This window comes from Platalea leucorodia, assembly GCF_965183815.1.
Source record: "Platalea leucorodia genome assembly, chromosome: W".
Taxonomy (NCBI): Eukaryota; Metazoa; Chordata; class Aves; order Pelecaniformes; family Threskiornithidae; genus Platalea; species Platalea leucorodia.
Window position 1 is genome coordinate 33,267,787 of NC_138859.1, and position 19,317 is coordinate 33,287,103.

The 19,317-nt window shown below is 42.8% G+C and overlaps 1 protein-coding gene across 4 annotated transcripts in view; it reads left to right on the forward strand.

Annotated features, from left to right (window-relative positions):
* LOC309601870 (putative global transcription activator SNF2L2) overlaps nucleotides 1-19,317 on the forward strand; it is a gene marked incomplete at its 5' end in the record, with an annotated part of 160,288 nt that overhangs the window by 20,970 nt on the left and 120,001 nt on the right. For all 4 annotated transcript variants that reach the window (XM_082335095.1, XM_082335092.1, XM_082335094.1 and 1 more), the window contains 2 exons: nucleotides 17,599-17,725; nucleotides 18,965-19,138. In XM_082335095.1, coding sequence (XP_082191221.1) covers nucleotides 17,599-17,725; nucleotides 18,965-19,138 — 301 coding nt within the window. The remainder of the gene's footprint in view (nucleotides 1-17,598; nucleotides 17,726-18,964; nucleotides 19,139-19,317) is intronic.

A 19,317-nucleotide genomic window follows, 5' to 3' on the forward strand; every position in this document is an offset into this window, starting at 1 on the left:
GAAAACAGATTAAATGAATACTTGCTTTGCAAATGTGTTCTACCTTTTCAGATACAGGAGGGAGGGTAAGTGGCATGAACTTTTATAGGATATCAAGCATCTCAGGAAGGATATGGTGTGATATCCGGAAACCAGGCCTTGATCCAGAAAACACTTGTAGTTTTTACATAAGAGCATGCTTAAGTTCTTTTCTGTCTTATAGTTGTGGTCATTCTGTCAGTCTCATAATTTTCACCTTACCATGGAATGGCTGTAGCTATTTTGGTGTGTACAGTCATGATCTAACAGCTTTTTCAGAAAACATGTAGGATGCACCATAATACAGTTTAACTGTTGCTCTGAATGAGGGATCACAGCATTAACCTGAGCCAGCAATCATTTGGCCAGTATTGCATAAACTCATTTGTAACTGCTTCTGCCCTTCCAGCCCTGCTCCACTGCTGCACTGTTTGTGCCAAATTTTATGACTTGAGGATATGCATAAATGAGGAAGGAAGGGGAGTGAGGGACAGCAGAAAATAACTGAGGTAGATCTACTCAACTATGTAGAAATTGGTTGCAGTCACAGCATATCCATTAGGTTCTAAATAGCCTGATCTGGGCAGGCTAAATAAGATGGAAGTTTGAGAGGGATTCTGGAATAGTAGAATTGTTTTTGTAATGGCTGGCTAGTAATTCAAGCTTTTTAAATATTGAGTGTTGTTGGGAATTTGTTTTGTTTTGTATACCAAGGTGCTTAGAACTTGTATAGGTCTTTTCATTATTTAAACCTAAATAAGTAACACCAAACTAAAGCTGTGAAAACAGCTTTTATGCTTTGGATGGTAATAGACTTAGCTTTAGTACAAGTAGAGTTAACATAACAGTATGAAGTATTCATGCCTTCTTAGTAAAATGGGAACAGAAGAAAGATAATATAAACATTTGCATCCTGAAAACCCAGTGAAGTTAGCAATATCTTTGAAAAACAATTACTGGATAGTAAACAAGACAGCTCCTTTTTTTAATAAGAGAAAGCATTTTACTATGAATTTTTTTTTTTAAACAAAAAAGGTGAATTATTTACATCTTCAAAAAAAGATGCAAGATGCTTCAAGAAATCCCATAATTCAAACATCCAGACCAAAAGTTAAAATTTTGGCATATTGCCTCACTGTGGAGAAGTCTCTGTTTTAAATCTGATGTCACAGTCTGTGGCCTTGAGCATGGTGTTTCTTGACTAAAGATGTGAAGTCTGCTGTGTCACATTCACTTACTGCTAATTTATCTGCTATATAAGAAGTCACTTGCTGAGGTATTTGGCCATTCCTCTTTGTGCATATGCACCCCCATAAGTGATTAATAGTTTGCTTTTGGGGGAGATGCATGTTTCTATACACCTTTCAATTTTTATAGATTGCTTATGTAGCATATATGTTAGAGCATGTCCTAGTTGCATGCAGGGCATCTCATCTCTCTCTCTTGTCTCTCTCAACTCCCTCTTGTCCTCTCGTCTCATCTCTCTCATCTTTCTCTCCCTCCTTTCTCGTATCTGTCTAATGTCTATCTTGTCTCTCTTGTCTCATCTCCTCTATCCTCTCAGTCAGGGGAAGGGGTTCGGGAAGGAGGAGACAAACTGAACAGGTGAATGCCTGGCTGCATAGCTGGTGCCATACTCAAGGTTTTGGCTTCTATGATCATCACCTTTGAGAATCCGGGTCTGTTGGGAGCTGATGGGATTCACCTGACCAAGTGGAGCAGGAAGGTCTTCACCAACAAGCTGGCCAGGCTTATAAGGAGAGCTTTTAAGCAGACTTATAAGGAGAGGTTTAAACTAGATTTAAACTAGATTTATCAGGGGAAAGAGATGGAGTTTTGAGTAACAGAGAAGAGCCAGGGGCTGCTGATGTATTAGGAACCAACAGGGAAACACCTGTGAAAAGCCTCAAAGGAATTAAGGTGTGTTACTCTAAAAAGGTGACACAGTCAACAGCCCAACTGAAGTGCCTCTATACCAATGCATGCAGCATAGGTAACAAACGGGAGGAGCTGGAAGCCACTGTGCAGCTAGAAAGCTATGATCTAATTGCTAGCGCTGAAACATGGGGGGATGAATCACACACCTGGAGTGCTGCAATCGATGGCTATAAACTATTCAGAAGGGACAGGCAAGGAAAGAGGGACAAGGGGGTTGCCCTCCATGTAAAAGAATGGATTGACTGCACAGAGCTGTCTTCGAAAAACAGCGATAAACAGGTTGAGAGCTTATGAGTAAAAATTAGGGGCCAAGCCAACAAAGGAAACCTCGTGGTTGGTGTTTACTACAGGCCACCCATTCAAGGGGAGCCTGTTGACGAAGCGTTCTTATTTCAAGGAATCACAAACTTCTGTGGACCTGAACAAATATCTGTTGCTTTTAATGGAACTCTTTCTTGCCAGAAGAGTAACCCTTCTTGATTTGGTGTTCAATCAGTATGGAAAATCTTACTGACCTAATTCTGCTTTCATTTTCTGTTCTCTTGAGGACACTAAATGAGTCTCCTGCAGTTAATGCAGTATTACATCCATTTTGTTTTTTTCAGGAATTTTAGAATCTTGTATCAGACTGTCTACTGTGCCTTACTGATGTTAAGACAAAATTGAGCAGCACTTAAAATTACTAAGTTCAAATAAAAAAAAAAAAATAAATCAGTTTTAAATCAGTTCTGAACATAATATTTTTGATGAAATTCTAATGTACCCTAATGCTTTCTGATGCATTGACCCAAATACATATATATGGAATATGGACCTTTGTTCTTTCTATTGCATTCTTGCTGTCATGTATGTGCAGGTGCACTTTGCACAAAGTGGTGTCAATAGAGGTACTTCTACTTTTGTCATCAGTTAATGTATGTATAATTCTCCATATCCTTGGAGAAACAGGTATTGAGGGGGGAGGGAAGAATTCCTTAGGAGATGCTTCATTTTTGCTCTTTGCAGTCCTATATCCCTGCTATCCCACAGAAAACTTATTTTAAGGTCTTTTTAACTAGGACATCTGCCTTGGTCTCATTGAGGGCAGATTACCAACTTTGGTTTACTATGTCACAGAAATAAAAGTGCAGGATTAATGGTTGCTGAGTACTGTGAATTGGGGTAGCTTACTAAAAGAAAATTAGAAAAGTAAATTTAGTGCTAGTCCAGTGTTCAGTAACCCTGAAAATTTCATGTTGCTTGTCTGTTAATGCTGAAATCCAGTGATTGCCTGCCACTAAATTGCCACAAGTTATTGCAAGCAGACTATTTTAACTTCTAAAGGATTTGAAAAAAAAATCTATATGGTTATATATAAATTGTAGCTTTATTGCCTGATAATGCGAATTATATTATTACTTAGGTGTACAGGTGCTGTGGCAATATACATTAAATTTTTAAGAATGCAAGAACAATATCTCTTAATGATTAAATGTATATCAGTTCTGTACCTGTTCTTATTTTATTGGATTCTTCTCCCATTTCTCCCCCCCCCCAATTTTTCCATTTATATTTAGCATAGCCTTATGAAAGTAATTTATGATATTACTAAAAGGAAATATTTCATTAAACAACTACTGTCTGCAAACGAGGGGAAGAGATTTGCTTTATGGTTTGGAGGTTAGTTAAAGGTTGCAGTGTCTGGGTTGCAAATACTGCAACTTTATTGTCCTTTCAAAAATCTATATAACAGAAGAAAGCTTTTTAGGTTTTTTCAGGTTAATTTTGGAATCTTGTACTAAACGTGAGTCTAAGACCTCCTGGCTTGTCTGTTTCTGGTTCCTTTCAAATTTCTGGCACTATCTTTAATGTTAGATTCAGAACTAGGGCTTTTGAACCACTAATGATAATGAACTAGCCATGATAATAAAGCTAATGAAAAGCACAGGCATGGTTTTAGGATGTATGAGGGGAGGTATTTCCAATAGAGAGTAAAAACTATTAATATAATTATTCACATCACTAAGAGGACCTATTATGTGCTATTCTAGACACTCAGGTTAAAGAAAAGTTAGTTGAAACCAGAACAAATACAGAAAGAATTATCTTAGATGATGCAGAGAAAGGATGTTCTGGCTTAGTGAAAAAAAAAGAAAAGTTTATATAGCCAAAAGCTCAAAAAAAACATGGTTGATTTATATAATCATTCAGGTTGGAAGAGACCTGTGGAGAGCATCTAGTCCAACCTTCCTGCTCAAAGCAGGGCTAACTTCAAAGTTAGATCAGGTTGCTCAGAGCTTTGTCCAGGCAAATTTTGAAAGTCTCCAAAAATGGAGATTCCACGACCTCTCTGGGTCTCTGTTCCAGTGCTGTACAACTCTCATTGTGACTATTTTTTCCTTATGTCCAATCAGAATTTCCCTTTTTTGCACCTGCTGTCTCTTGTCTTTGTAGTGTACACCTCTGAGAAGTCTGGCACTGTCTTTTCTGTAACTTCCTTGTAGATAGTAGAAGAGTAGATGAGTACTTCTCAACTTTTAAGATATTAAAAGGTGCTGCTTTCCTTATTATATGTATATTTACATTAAAGAAGAAAGCATCAGTTCAGGAAAGAACTAGTTAATGTAACAGACATTTTGTACAAGAACAAATGGTAATAAATAGACCAGAAATAAATTTAGGCTGGGAAATAGAAGATGATTTCTAACTGTCAGAGGTACAGGGTTCTGGAACAGCTTTTCAGTAAGCATAGCCTCTAGTTTTAAGATGGAGTTTGAGCAGCACATGAAAAGAAGTCCTATGGTGTGGCTAGCTGTGGCAGCAGGGGAATCTGAAGGCCCCCTCAAGTCCTATACTCCTCAATACAGAGGAGAATGGGACTAAAAACTGACATAACTTGGATATGGAGGGTAAGATTGGATACATGCATAGAGGACAAGAGCGGAGGGAGAACTAGCACAAGCAGCTGAGTCAGGTTTGAGGAGATGTGTCAGAGAAAAGAGACAAACGTAGGGAATGGACAGAAGTCTCTATACCCTCTAGAGAGTAATTCTCAACAGAGGAGTGCAACAAAAAGGACCAGCTAACAGGGATATTGGTAGTTAGAGGGCAGTTTGTGTCAGAAAGGGGCCAGAAACTCTGCTCAATAAAGTGTGGGACTGCTTGAGGCTGCACAACAATGGTAGTGACGTGCCACAGGGCTTAGTCCCCAGCACTTGCTGGAGCAACCCTGGAGGAAAGGTGCAGCTGCCCAAGTCTGGGGCTGCAGGGAGTGCCTGGGGCCTGTCCCTGGAGCTGGGGGCAATGGTGGCCTCACTTGTGAGAGACATGCTATGTTTGAGGCACTGAGCCACCAGTTGAAGGAGCTATGCAAGGAGGGGAGCAGGCTATGTAGCATCGGGGAGGATGAGCAGGAAATGGACAGGATCTTCACAGAGACTCTTCAAAGAAAAGTGGAGGTATGGGGAACAGCAAAGAAGTGCCCACAGGGACAGCATGATGTGGAGGCCTTCACACTTCTCCTTCCCACTAGCATGGCTAGTGGCCTATTTTAAGTGACTGTACACAAACACATGCAGCATGGAAAACAGACAGAAGGAATTAGAACTCCATGCATAGTCACAAAGGTCTGACCTCATTGTGTTTATGTGCTGGGATAGCTCATGTGATTTGAGTGTTGCAGTGGATACATAAAGCTCTTTAAGAAAAGAGCAGAAAAGCAAAACCCCACCTGGAGTTGAATCTGGAGAAGGATGTGAAGGGCAACAAGTAGGGCTTCTACATGTATATCAACAGCAAAAGGAAGATTAGGGGAAAATGCAGGCCTGCTGCTGAATGGGGCAGGGGAACTGGTGATAAAGGACACAGAAAAGGCTGAGGTATTCAGAGCCCTCTTTGTCTTGGTTTTTAACATGGAAGATTTGCTTTGAGGAATCCCTAGCCCCTGAGATCACTGGGAAAATCTGGAGCAAGGAAGAATTACCCTCAGCAGAGGAGGATCAGGTTAGGGAACATTTAAACAAAGTGGACATATATAAGTCCATGGGGCCTGATGGGATGCACCCATGAGTGCTGAGGGAGCTGGCTGATGTCATTGCAAGGCCATTCTCTATAATCTTTGAAAGGTCATGGTGATAGGGAGAGGTTTCTGAGGACTGGAAGAAAGCAAACGTCACTCCTGTTTTCAAGAAGGACAAGAAGGAGGATCTGGGGAACTACAGGCCAATCAGCTTCACCTCTATCCCTGGCAAGGTGATGCAGCAACTAATTCTGGGAACCATTTCCAGGCACATGAAGGACAAGAAAGGGATTGGGAGTAGTCAGCATGGATTTATGAAGGGGAAATCGCACATAACCAACCCGATAGCATTCTATGATGAGATGACTGGCTTGATAGAATCATAGAATTATAGAATCATTTAGGTTAGAAAAGACCTTTAAGATCATCAGGTCCAACTGTTAACCTAGCACTGCCAAATCCACCACTAAGCCATGTCCCTAAGCACCACATCTACCTGTCTTTTAAATACCTCCAGGGATGGGGACTCCACCACTTCCCTGGGCAGCCTGACTACCCTTTCAGTGAAAAAGTTTTTCCTAATATCCAATATCTAAACCGCCCATGGCACAACTTGAGGCCATTTCCTCTAGTCCTATCACTTGTTACTTGGGAGAAGAGACCGACCCCCACCTCACTACAACCTCCTTTCAGGTAGTTGTAGAGAGCCGTAAGGTCTCCCCTCAGCCTCCTCTTCTCCAGGCTAAACAACCCCAGTTCCCTCAGCCGCTCCTCATAAGACTTGTTGTCTAGACCCTTCACCAACTTCGTTGCCCTTCTTTGGACACGCTCCAGCACCTCGATGTCCTTCTTGTAGTGAGGGGGTCCAAAACTGAACACAGTACTCAAGGTACGGCCTCACCAGTGCCGAGTACAGGGGCACTATCACCTCCCTGGTCCTGCTGGCCACACTTTTCCTGATACAAGCCAGGATGCTACTGGGCTTCTTGGCTACCTGGGCACACTGCTGGCTCATATTCAGCCAGCTGTCCACCAACACCCCCAGGTCCTTTTCCGCCAGGCAGCTCTCCAGCCACTCCTCCCCAAGCCTGTAGCGTTGCATGGGGTTGTTGTGACCCAAGTGCAGGACCCGGCATTTAGCCTTGTTGAATCTCATACAGTTGGCCTCGGCCCATCAATCCAGCCTGTCCAGATCCCTCTGTAGGGCCTTCCTACCCTCCAGGAGATCAACACTTCCACCCAACTTGGTGTCATCTGCAAACTTACTGAGGGTGCACTCAATCCCCTCATCCAGATCATCAGTGAAGATATTGAACAGAATTGGCGCCACTACTGAGTCCTGGGGAACACCACTTGTGACCGGCCGCAAACTGGATTTGACTCCATTCACCACAACTCTTTGGGCCCTGCCATCCAGCCAGTTTTTTACCCAGCAAAGAGTATGCCTGTCCAAGCCATGAGCAGCCAGTTTCTCCAGGAGAATGCTGTGGGAAATGGCATCAAAGGCTTTAGTAAAGTCCAGATAGACAACATCTACAGCCTAATGGATGGATGAAGGGAAAGCAGTGCATGTTGTTTACCTTGACTTTATCAAGACTTTTGACACTGTCTCCCATAATATTCTCATAGACGAACTGATGAAGCATGTACTGGATAAGTGGATGGTGAGGAGGATTGAAAACTGGCTGAACTGCTGGGCTCAAATGGTGGTAATCTGTAGCACAAAGTCCAGTCGGAGGTCAGTCACTAGTGGTGTTCCTTAGTGGTCAGTTATTTGGCAAATACAATATCTTCATTAATGATGTGAATAATGTGACAGAGTGCACTCTCAGCAAATTTGCAGATGACACAATATTGAGAGGAGTGGCTGATACACCAAATGGTTGTGCTGCCATCCAGAGGGACCTTGACAGACTGGAGAAATGGGCAGAGAGGAACCTTATGAAGTTCAACAAAGGGAAATGCCCAGTCCTGCCCCTGGGGAGGAAGAACCCCATGCACCACTACACTCTGGGAGCCAGCTGGCTGAAAAGCAGCTTTGTAGAAAAGGACCTGGGAGTACTGGTGGACACCAAGTTGAACATGAGCCACCGATGTTCTCATGTGGTAGAGAAGGCCAACAACATGTGGGATTACATTAGGAAGAACAGTGCCAGCAGGTCGAAGGAGGAGATCCTTCCCCTCTACTCAGCACTGGTGAGGCTGCATCTCGAGTACTGTGTCCAGTTCTGGGCTCCCCAGTACAAGAAAGGTATGGACATACTGCAGTGAGTCCAGAGCAGGGCTGCAAATATAATTATGGGATTGGAGCATCTTTCATATGAGGTGAGGCTGAGGGAGCTGGGACTGTTTAGCCTAGAGAAGAGAAGGTTCAGGGTGGAATCTTATCTGTGCCTATATATGTTGTGGAAGGTATTAAAGAAGATGGAGACAGACTCTTCTCAGTAGTGCCCAGTGACAGGATGAGACAGTGTGCACAAATTAAAATATAAGTAATTCCATTTAAACAAAAGAAAAGGCTTTTTTACTGTGAGGATGGTCAAACACTGGACCAGGTTGCCCATAGAGGTTGTGGAGTCTCCATCCTTGGAGATATTAAAAATATAACTGGGCAAATTCCTAAGCAACCCCTTCTAGGTGACCTATCTTTGAGCAGGAGGGCTAGCCTAGATCAAGAGGTCCCTTCCAACCTCAGCTATTCTGTGAAGAAGGTCAAGCTGGGAAAGTGAGGATGAGGGGTTGAGGGTTTCATTTAGACAGCTGGAGGAAGCCTTTCTGATCACAGGCCTCGGTACTTATGGGGGACTTCAACCACCCTGAGATCTTTTTAAAGGGCAACATGGCTGGGCACAAGCAGTTGATAAGATTTTTGGAGTGTGTTGAAGACAAATTCTTGACACGGGTGTTGGATGGCCTGACTAGGAGAGATGCTCTGCTAGACATGTTACTTGCAGACAAGGAAGAACTGCTCAAAGATGTGAAGGCTGAGGGCTGCACTGGCTCCAGCAGCCATGAGATTGTGGAGTTTAGGATCCCGAGAGAAGTGAGCAAGACAAATAGAATCACAGCCCCGCACTTCAGGAGAGCAGTTTTCAGCTTGTTCAGGTATCATCTCCTTGGCAGGATCTCATGGGAGACTGCTCTGGAGGGCAATGGGGCCAAGGAGAGGTGGATAATCTTCAAGGACAGCCTCCTCAGAGCAGAAGTTGTTTCTTATGACGTGGAAGAAGTCGAGCAAGCATGGCAGAAAGCCAGCGTGATGAACAGGGAACACATGACTGAGCTCAAATGCAAAAAGGAAGCACACAGAAGGCGGAGACAGACATGGGCTACCTGAAAGGCATATAGAGACATTGCCCAGGAGTGCAAGGATGAAGTTAGGAAAGCCTAAACTCAGCTCAAGTTGGAACTAGAGAAGGATATGAAGGGCAACAAGAAGGGCTTCTATAGGTACACTGGCAGTAAAAGAAAGGCTAAGGAAAACAGAGGTCCACTGCTCAATGGGGCAAGGGACCTAGTGCCAAAGGACACAGGAATGACCAATGTACTCAGTGCCTTTTTTTGCTTCAGTTTTTGCTGGTAAGGCTTGTCCTCAGGCTTCACAGGTCCCTGAGCCTAGTGGCAGAGTCTGGGGGAGTAAAACATTACTCATAGTAGAGGAAAATACAGTTAGAGACCACTTAAACCAGTTTGACTGGCTGTGTGGTCAAGGGGAGAGCAGTGGAATTAGTTTACCTTGACTTTAGCAAGGCTTTTGACACAGTCTCCCATAGTATCCTTATAACTGAAGTGGTGATATCTGGACTGGATTAGTGGACGATAAGGTGGGTGGAAAATTGGATGGACCGTTGTGCTCAGAGGGTTGTGATCAGTGGTACAAAGCCTAACTGGTATGCAGTTGCTAGTTGACATCCCTCGGGGATCAATACTGTGTCTGATATTGTTTAACATCTTTAATAAAGACCTGGATGATCGAACAGAGCACACTCCCAGCAATTTTTCTGACAATACCAGTTTGGGAAGAATGGTCAATACGCTTGGAGGCAGGGCTGCTATTCAGAGGGACCTCGACAGGCTGGAGAAATGGGCTGACAGGAACCTCATGGAGTTCAAAAAAGGCAAGTGTAAAGTCCTGCATCTGTGCTGGAATAAGCAGGCTAGAGGCTGACTGACATACATAAAGCATGGGGAACCTAGGAAAATTCAGGAAGGAGTAGGAAGTTCTTAGGTTTCTGACAGACATTTGTTGTGGGTTAACCCCGGTTGGTAGCTAAACAACACACAGCCGCTCGCTCACTCCCACCCCCTGCCAAGCGGGATGGGAGAGGGAATAGGAAAAGCAAAAGAGTGAAACCTCATGGGTTGAGATAAAGATGGTTTAATTAGTGAAGGAAAGAGGAAGAAGAAACAAACAAACAACTAAGTGATGCAAAGGCAATCACTCACCACCTCACACAAGTAGACTGATGCCCAGCCAGTCCCCGAGCAATGGCTACCTTCCCAAACCACTTCAATCCCTCCGTTTTATTGCTGAGCATGACATCATATGGTATGGAATATCCCTTTGGTCATTTTGCGTCAGCTGTCCCATCTGTGTCCCCTCCCAACTTCTTGTGCACCCCCAACCTAATCTCTGGGGGACGCAGAGAGGGAAAAAGAAAAGGCCTTGACACTGTGCTAGTACTGTTCAGCAACATCCAAAACACTGGTATGTTATCAACATTGCTTTAGCCACAAATTCAAAACACAGTACCATATGGACTATGAAGAAAGTTAACTCCATCCCAGCCAGACCGAGTACAACATTCCATGTGGTACAACCTGATGTTGCCCCCAGGTGTTCTCTAAGGCTAAGACATTGTGGTGGTCAGGGAATAGAACTTAAGGGCCCCATCCTTAGCAGCCGTTCAAAAGAAAAATTAGAACTGCCATTGTTTACAAAGATGTACCTCAAGAAGCAGACAACTGTGTTTTTTGACCTAAATGTTCCAACCCTGATTATGAATAACATAGATGTCAATATGATGTCTTGTGATGAAACTTCTATTTTTTAATCCACTTCATTTTTAAACTAAAGCTTTTTTATGTATGATGTGCTAGATTAAGTTAAAAAAAAAACAACTGAGTTCCCTTATGTTAAGTAATGATATTGTTTCATTGCATAATGACATATTTATCATGGGAACTCTACCTCAGAGAGTAGGGAAAGCCAGCATAATATTTGATTCTTGGAACATCTTCATTAAGCAAGGGTAGAGAAGATGTAATTTTTTTTTTAATTTGTTTTGCAAGACTATTGAAGCTTTGCATTAGAAAACTTTAGTACCCCCAAAACAGATTGAATAGCAGGGCAGAAACATTGACATATTCTACTTCTGCAGGGCACCATAATTAAAAATGCAGCATGTTCTTCTGGTGTGATTTGACAGTACAGCTAAGGCAGTCTAATTGTTAGCTGTTGCCAAAAGAGGTAGTCCTGTCTCTCATTTTTCCCTCTCCCTCCTGCTGACCCTTCCCACTGTCTCCCCATTGGCACTTCTCTAATGGTGATCCAGTACAGGGAGCAAAACTGGCAGAAAGATACCCATAAAAAATAGTGAATAGTGAATAGTGTTCTGCCCTATACACTTCACTGTGGAGTCACATGATTGCAAAGGACAGTTGAAAGCAGGAGAGAAGTGTATGGGCCAGAAGGAAAACAAGGGAGGAAGCATAGTCCCTTTGTGCAGCAAATCACCATTAGATGGGAACCTGAGTCATCATCACTTCTTATTTAGGTAAAGAGCCTATTGCCATTATATTTCTGTGGAATTTGATTAAGAATCCCTGTTTAATGGCTTCTTTGAAATAATAAAAATTTTAATTGCTGAACTGGGTCACTGATTACTAGAAAATCTAAGGTATTCCAAGAAATCATAAGTGTTATATGTTGTTTTAAAATTGCTATCCCATCCCTGATGGGATGCACCCATAAGTGCTGAGGGAGCTGGCTGATGTCATTGTGAGGACACTCTCAATAATCTTTGAAAGGTCATGGTGATTGGGAGAAGTGCCTGAGGACTGGAGGAAAGCAAATGTCCCTCCTATCTTCAAGAAGGGCAAGAAAGAGAACCCAGGGAACTACAGGCCAGTCAGCCTCACCTCCATCCCTGGGAAGATGATGGAGCAGCAACTCCTGAGAACCATTTCCAGGCACATGAAGGACAAGAACTTGATTGGGAGTAGTCAGCATGGATTCACCAAGGGGCAGTCATGCTTGACCAACTTGATAACCTTCTATGATGAAATGACTTGCTTAGTAGATGAGGGGAGAGCAGTGGATATCATCTATGTAGACTTCAGGAAGGCTTTTAACACTGTCTCCCATAACATCCTCATAGGGAAGCTAATGAAGTATAGGCTGGATGAGCAGACAATGAGGTGGACTGAAAACTGGCTGAACGGCCAGGCCCAGAGGGTGGTGATCAGTGGCATGATGTTTAGTTGGAAGCCAGTAAATCACAGTGTACCTCAGTAAATACTGGGTCCAATCCTTTTTAACACCTTCATTAATGATTTGTACAATGGGGCAGAGTTTTCAGATGACCCAAAACTGGGAGGAGTGTCTGATACTCCAGAGAGTTGTGCTGCCATCCAGAGGGACCTGGACAGGCAGGAGAAATGGGCAGAGAAGAATCTCATGCAGTTCAACAAGAGGAGAGGAGGAACAACCTCATGCACCACTACACACTGGGGGCCACCCAGCTGGAAAGCAGCTCTGCAGAGATGGACCTGGGGGTACTGGCGGACAACAAGCTGATCATGAGCCACCAATGCACCCTCATGGCAAAGAAGGCCAACAGCATCCTGGGCTGCATTAGGAAGAACAGTGCCAGCAGGTAGAAGGAGGAGATTCTTCCCCTCTACTCAGCACTGGTGAGGCTGCATCTCAAGTACTGTGTCCAGTTCTGGGCTCCCCAGTACAAGAAAGGTATGGACATACTGGAGCAATTCCAGAAAAGGGCCACAAAGATCATAGAATAGAGTCATAGAATCATAGAATGGTTTGGGTTGGAAGGGACCTTTAAAGGTCATCTAGTCCAACCCCCCCTACAATGAGCAGGGACATCTACAACTAGATCAGGTTGCTCAGAGCCCCATCTATCCTGTCCTTGAATGTTTCCAGGGATGGGGCATCTACCACCCCTTCGGGTGACCTGTTCCAGTGTCTCACCACCCTCATCGTAAAAAATTTCTTCCTTATATCTAGTCTAAATCTACCCTCTTTTATTTTAAAACCATTACCCGTTGCCCTATCGCAACAGGCCCTGATAAAAAGTCTGTCCCCATCTTTATTGTAGGCCCCCTTTAAGTACTGAAAGGCCGCAATAAGGTCTCCCCAGAGCCTTCTCTTCTCCAGGCTGGATGACCCCAACTCTCTCAGCCTTTCCTCATAGGAGAGGTGTTCCAGCCCTCTGATCATTTCTGTGGCCCTCCTCTGGACCCGCTCCAACAGGTCCATGTCATTCTTGTACTGGGGACTCCAGAGCTGGATGCAGTACTCCAGGTGGGATCTCACGAGAGCAGAGTAGAGGGGCAGAATTACTTCCCTCGACCTGCTGGCCACACTTCTTTTGATGCAGCCCAGGATACAGTTGGCTTTCTGGGCTGCGAGAGCACATTGCTGGCTCATGTCCAGCTTTTAATTCACCAGTACCCCCAACTCTTTCTCCAGAGGGCTTCTCTCAATGCCTTCATCCCCCAAGCCTGTATTGATACCGGGGATTGCCCCGACCCAGGTGCAGGACCTTGCACTTGGCCTTGTTGAACCTCATGAGGTTCACACAGGCCCACTTCTTCAGCTTGTCCAGGTCCCTCTGGATGGCATCCTGTCCCTCAGGCATGTCAACTGTACTGCTCAGCTTGGTGTCATCTGCAAACTTGCTGAGAGTGCACTCTGTCTATGTCATTGATGAAGATATGAAACAGCACTGGCCCCAGTACAGACCCCTGAGGGACACCACTCATCACTGTTCTCCATCTGGACATTGAGCCATTGACCACTACCCTCTGGATGTGACCATCCAGCTAATTCCTTACCCATCTAAAAGTCCACCCATCAAATCCATATCCTTCCAATTTAGAGAGGAGGATATTGTGGGGGATCGTGTCAAAGGCCTTACAGAAGTCCAGATAGATGACATCCATAGCTCTTCCCTTGTCCACTGATGTTGTCACTCCATTATAGAAGGCTGCTAGGTTGGTCAGGCAAGATGACTGAGGGACTGGAGCACCTTTCATATGAGGAGAGGCTGAGAGAGCTTGGACTCTTCAGCCTGGAGAAGGCTCAGAGGGGGATCTTATCAATCTGTTTAAATACTTGATGGGAGGGAGTAATGAAGAAGAGGGAGCCAGACTCTTCTCAGTAGTGTTCAGTGACAGGACAAGAGGTAATGGGCAGAAATTAAAACACATGAAATTCCATCTGAGTGCCCCAAAAATACTTTTTTACTGTGAGGGTGGTCAAACACTGGACCAGGTTGCCCCGAGACGTTGTGGCGTCTCCATCCTTGGAGATATTTAAAATGTGACTGGACACAGTGTCACATCCCACCTGGGGAAGAGGGGGGAGGAGTGACTAAGATTCGCAAATCTTCTCGGTGTCGATTAAGGTGGGCCAACACTCAAGGTCTGTACACAAACACCAGCTTTAATAGAAAGCTTCTATAGAGACAAATATTGAGTACAAATATTCAATACCCGCCAACCCTCTCACGGTTATATCTACCCCAGCTATGCGGCTTTATGGAAAGTCAAGGTAGGCCGTGCAGTACTTGACTACAATTTAACAACTTAATCACCTTAGAAAAAGTGAAAGAGAGGGAGAGAGAGAAGGAAAAGAGAATCACCAGTCCTGGATCCAGCGTTGGTCCTGCCAACAGGGGTATTTGGTGAGGAAAAAGGAGAAGAGTGAGGAGGAGAAGTGAAGGTTCTTATAGAGGTGTTGATTCTGCGCAGGGTGCTCGGTGATGATAATTCCACAAATCAAGCATGCACACCGTCATACAAACTACAGCATATTTATCAGGCTACATGATTAGTATAAACCTGTCTGAATTTGCACTTATTGGTCAGTGATTAACATTTCATACACTATTGGTTTACTGTATTTAAATTAGCCTCGCTTGCTATGTAAATTAGCATGCATGCTCCTTTCAGGTGGGGGGAGGCAAGTCTTTTCGGTCCTGAATTGAGTCGGTGGTCACGATCTCCCTTCGCCGCATTTACCTTTCACCCAGTTTCTGCAGTTTTATCAAACTTCATGCTTCTCTGGCTACCGTCCAGTCTTTGGTGCCAAGATGTTCACTTTTATTGGCTTGTTAGCTCTTCTTCAACGTTAGAGCCGTTAGTTTTCCACAGTTTGTTATTTTTTAGCTCCCTCCCAAATTCCTTTCCCAAGGCACAAGTGGTTAGTAGTTTTGCTAATTGGAAAATTACATCAGAGGTACCAGTTGAATTAAGAGGAGCGACCAGTCAAACCAAGAGAAATAATACCAGGACTGTCCCCCAGGCAGTAGGTGTGGGGAGGGGGGAATAAGATGCTTAACAGACCACGGGGAATGGGGCCGAGGCAAGGCTGCCCTGTCTCCACAGGGCTCCCTCCCTCACCCTCACTCCAGGGTACTGTCTGGTCCTGGGTCCTAGCGACCGTCGCTCTGCATTCTGGTTTTAGTACCCAGGCTGTTTGAGACATCTTGTTGTTTTGCACTAGCAGTTCTCTACACACAGTCCTGGGCAACTTGCTCTAGGTAACCCTGCTTGAGCAGGGTGGTTGGACTAGCTGATTTCAAGAGGTCCCTTCCAACCTAAATGATTATGTGATTCTGTGAAATAGAATTTATTTTTAAGATTAGAAAAGCTGATAGCATTTTATTTTAATATACTTAAGGTCTGTAAAATCAACAAGCTCTTAAAATGAAAACACGATAAAATACAGAAACCTCTATTAAAAAAATAAACTATTAAATTGAAGAAGAGATAGCAGGATGTATGAGGAAACCTAGAATGCTGGAGAAAAACTCAGAAAAAATGGAAAAATATATTAAATAATTTTTCTTTGTTAGTACCTAGGAAGACTCAAAATATATTATTCTCGAGGTTTGGGTATAAGTACTGTTACAGAATGGGTACTTGTCTGCAGCTTTAAAAAAGAATTATATTTTCCTTTTCAGATTACACATTGCTCAGTATGCAGGTAGTTATTGTGAAATATTAATATTTTAATCTGTTAGCAAGTTATCAGGATTTATAAATTATATGGTTATGCTAATAATGGATTTCTTATGTTTATTCTATTATAGTGGATAGGAGATAAGTAACTTTGTGAACTGTGTAGAAATGAGTAGGTTCAGTCATTTAGTCCTTATAAACAGACTACCCACAAAAGAGTGTGTGTATGCATGTGTAGACATGAACTTGTGTCCAGACACAAACTTGCTCTGTGATCTGCCTTCCAGCTGTGCATCTGGAGCACTGAGTGTATGAGAGCACCTGTGGCACTGTGCTACTGCTGTGGTGTGGTGTGGGGAAAGGGCAGGGGAAGTACAAGGAAAGAATTATCTTAATGTGCAGAGAAGCAACACTAGAAGATGTTTTCTTTCTGCCTGCAGGCTTGTCCTGAAGTCCTCATCACAGGATAACATGTAAATATGCACCAGACACCTTTTCCTCATGTGATCTGATGTTTTATATATTAGGAGAGTGAAAAATGGAGATGTAATGTAGAGATTAGATATGTTTTCATTCCTGTGCTTTGGGGGATTTTAATTGGGGGGGTGTGTGTGTTTTAAAAAGTATGTAGGAAATAGAGGGAGTGTGAGCAAGAGCTCTTATTTCTGATTCATTTGAACTTAAATGCAATTTTTGGACCACTTAAAATGTTGTGGTCTGTCATTTTGCTGCCTTGGCCAAATTTAGAGTTTGCAAATAAATATTTACTTGTAAATAAAAAAAGCTCATAAAGATTATATAAACGTTAACTCTGTGATCTTGATTTTGAATGTGAAAAATAGAACCAAGTAAGTTTTTTCTGGCTTGTGTATTATTGTCAGTCTCTTTTGGATTTGTAAATGAATTAAGAATTCCATGAAGAAAGAGTGAAATAGAATCCAGTTTGTAGTCCAATAGCTATGTAAGTGCTATCATTTTACTGAAAATAAAGTTGTCACAATAAAACAAGCAAGTAGAATTATGAATATTAATATTATGAATATGTCATGTAAGAAAATTCCATTTGCATATGGTAACTATTCTGACAACACCATGTGTTAAATGCATAAAATAGTACCCACCAAACAGACCTGCAGACAGAATGCTAGGAAGCATGAGTAAAATAAAATTTCCGAGTTGCTATGCACACATATACTTTCTGTCCGAATTAAAAGAGGGGAAGAGGGGCAGAGGAGGAGTTTCATTATTTGGCAATTTATTCTGTAAATGGAAAATTAAACCTTATTCTTCTTCATCTATACAAATGCCTGTTAGTTCAGAAACAGGTAGTAAAAGCCAACTAAGTATCTGAGGTAAATTGTCAAATTTTACTATATACTGTTGATAAATACTGACAGATTTTTCCCAGTATCTTTTCCAATCCTATATTTATTTAGGCTTCAGGCTCGAATTGCTCACAGAATCCAAGAACTGGAGAACTTGCCTGGCTCTTTGCCTCCTGATCTGCGAACCAAAGCTACAGTGGAGTTGAAGGCACTTAGGTTACTGAATTTCCAGCGCCAGGTAATGCCTTTTGCTGCAGAGAAGTTCTTGTAGTGCTCACAGTCAAATGTGATGTTGTGGCATGTGTCAAGAGATTTTACAGCAGCACTGACCTTAAACAGGAGATTTTGTACAAGAGCACACTTGACTGATAAGAAGAATTTCACAGAAATGTTTAACTTTTAGTATTTATTTTGGTTTATTACTGAATATGTACATGTGTTCTCTTTCCCACCTGCTCCATCCTCCAGTATAAGTTGTAATCCTAGAATTGTGGTAGTTTTTCATGAAAATCATGGCAGTGGCACAGAGACACAAGAGAAGGACAGGCTGCAAGCCCATTTTCAACACAAATCATACTAGATGTAATTTTCATGACACTCTATACTTGTCATGGGTCTTGGTGAGAGTTGAATGCTCTTATTGTTGTGTGTAGCATTTCTCTGTAATCTGTTTTCAGCATTCCCACTGTGACACACAGACTGTGAAAATTAAGCCTAACAAAAGCATGTCTAAGATACAAGTTAGATCTTGAATATATATAACAGCATCTAAATTTCAGAAAGGGAGTCACAATACCAGACCATTCTGGGCCCCTTGTCATTGGCTTGCCTGGCTGGCCTTGAAGCAGCAGAGATGTGATTTGTCAGGCCAAGCAAAAATAGTTCCTGGAAGAAGTCTTTGGCAGTATTTGTACCATGTTATCTACATCTTCCTTCCCACTGCCCTTGCAATTCCTTTATACCGAGGCTTTGTCAGAGGTTAGTTGAAAAGTGGCAGGCTTTCCCTGCTTGCATTGCTGGGACTGTGGCTGTATTATTCCAAGCCTTCCCAATTTTCTACTCCCTATTCTGTTTCCCATGCAACTGACAATGAGAACAGTTGTCACCTATGTTCAGCACCAATTCTAGAAAAGCATGTAATATCTGTTCTTCCATGCTTTACTTGGGTGGTGTAACATCTTAACTGGTGCCTTTCATACAAGCAGGACAGTCATTTTCAGTAGGTAGGAAGGAAAAAAGTGATGTGCTTATGTTGTTTGATTCTTTCTGTTATCCTACAGAGACTGAAGATTTATTTAGGGAGACAGACCTTTCTGCTACAACTGAGGAGTTGCAGAACTGTAGTGGAAAGGGGAAAGGAAGCTGGGAGATCTCCTGCACCACTAAAATTTTATTTTACTGTATTACTAATTAAAGTTGTTCTTGTGTGCGTGAAAAATGGTTTTCTTTTGAACTGTTTCTTTTTTCTCACTGGTAGCTAAGACAAGAGGTAGTAGCCTGTATGCGTCGTGACACAACACTAGAGACAGCACTAAACTCCAAAGCCTACAAGAGAAGCAAGCGCCAGACTCTGAGGGAGGCCCGTATGACAGAAAAGCTTGAGAAACAGCAGAAGATAGAACAAGAGAGGAAACGTAGACAGAAACATCAGGTATTTTAACTCCTATTAACTGTTCTCCCAGACATGTAAATGCCATTTAGTTGATTGTTGCATCTTGTTATGATCTGCCAGTCATCGTCATTTTATATTTTATTCACCTCTGGAGTCTGAGGCACAAGAAAACAAGTTTGTACAATAAGCAAGCATAAAACTCTAAAATTACAACTCTT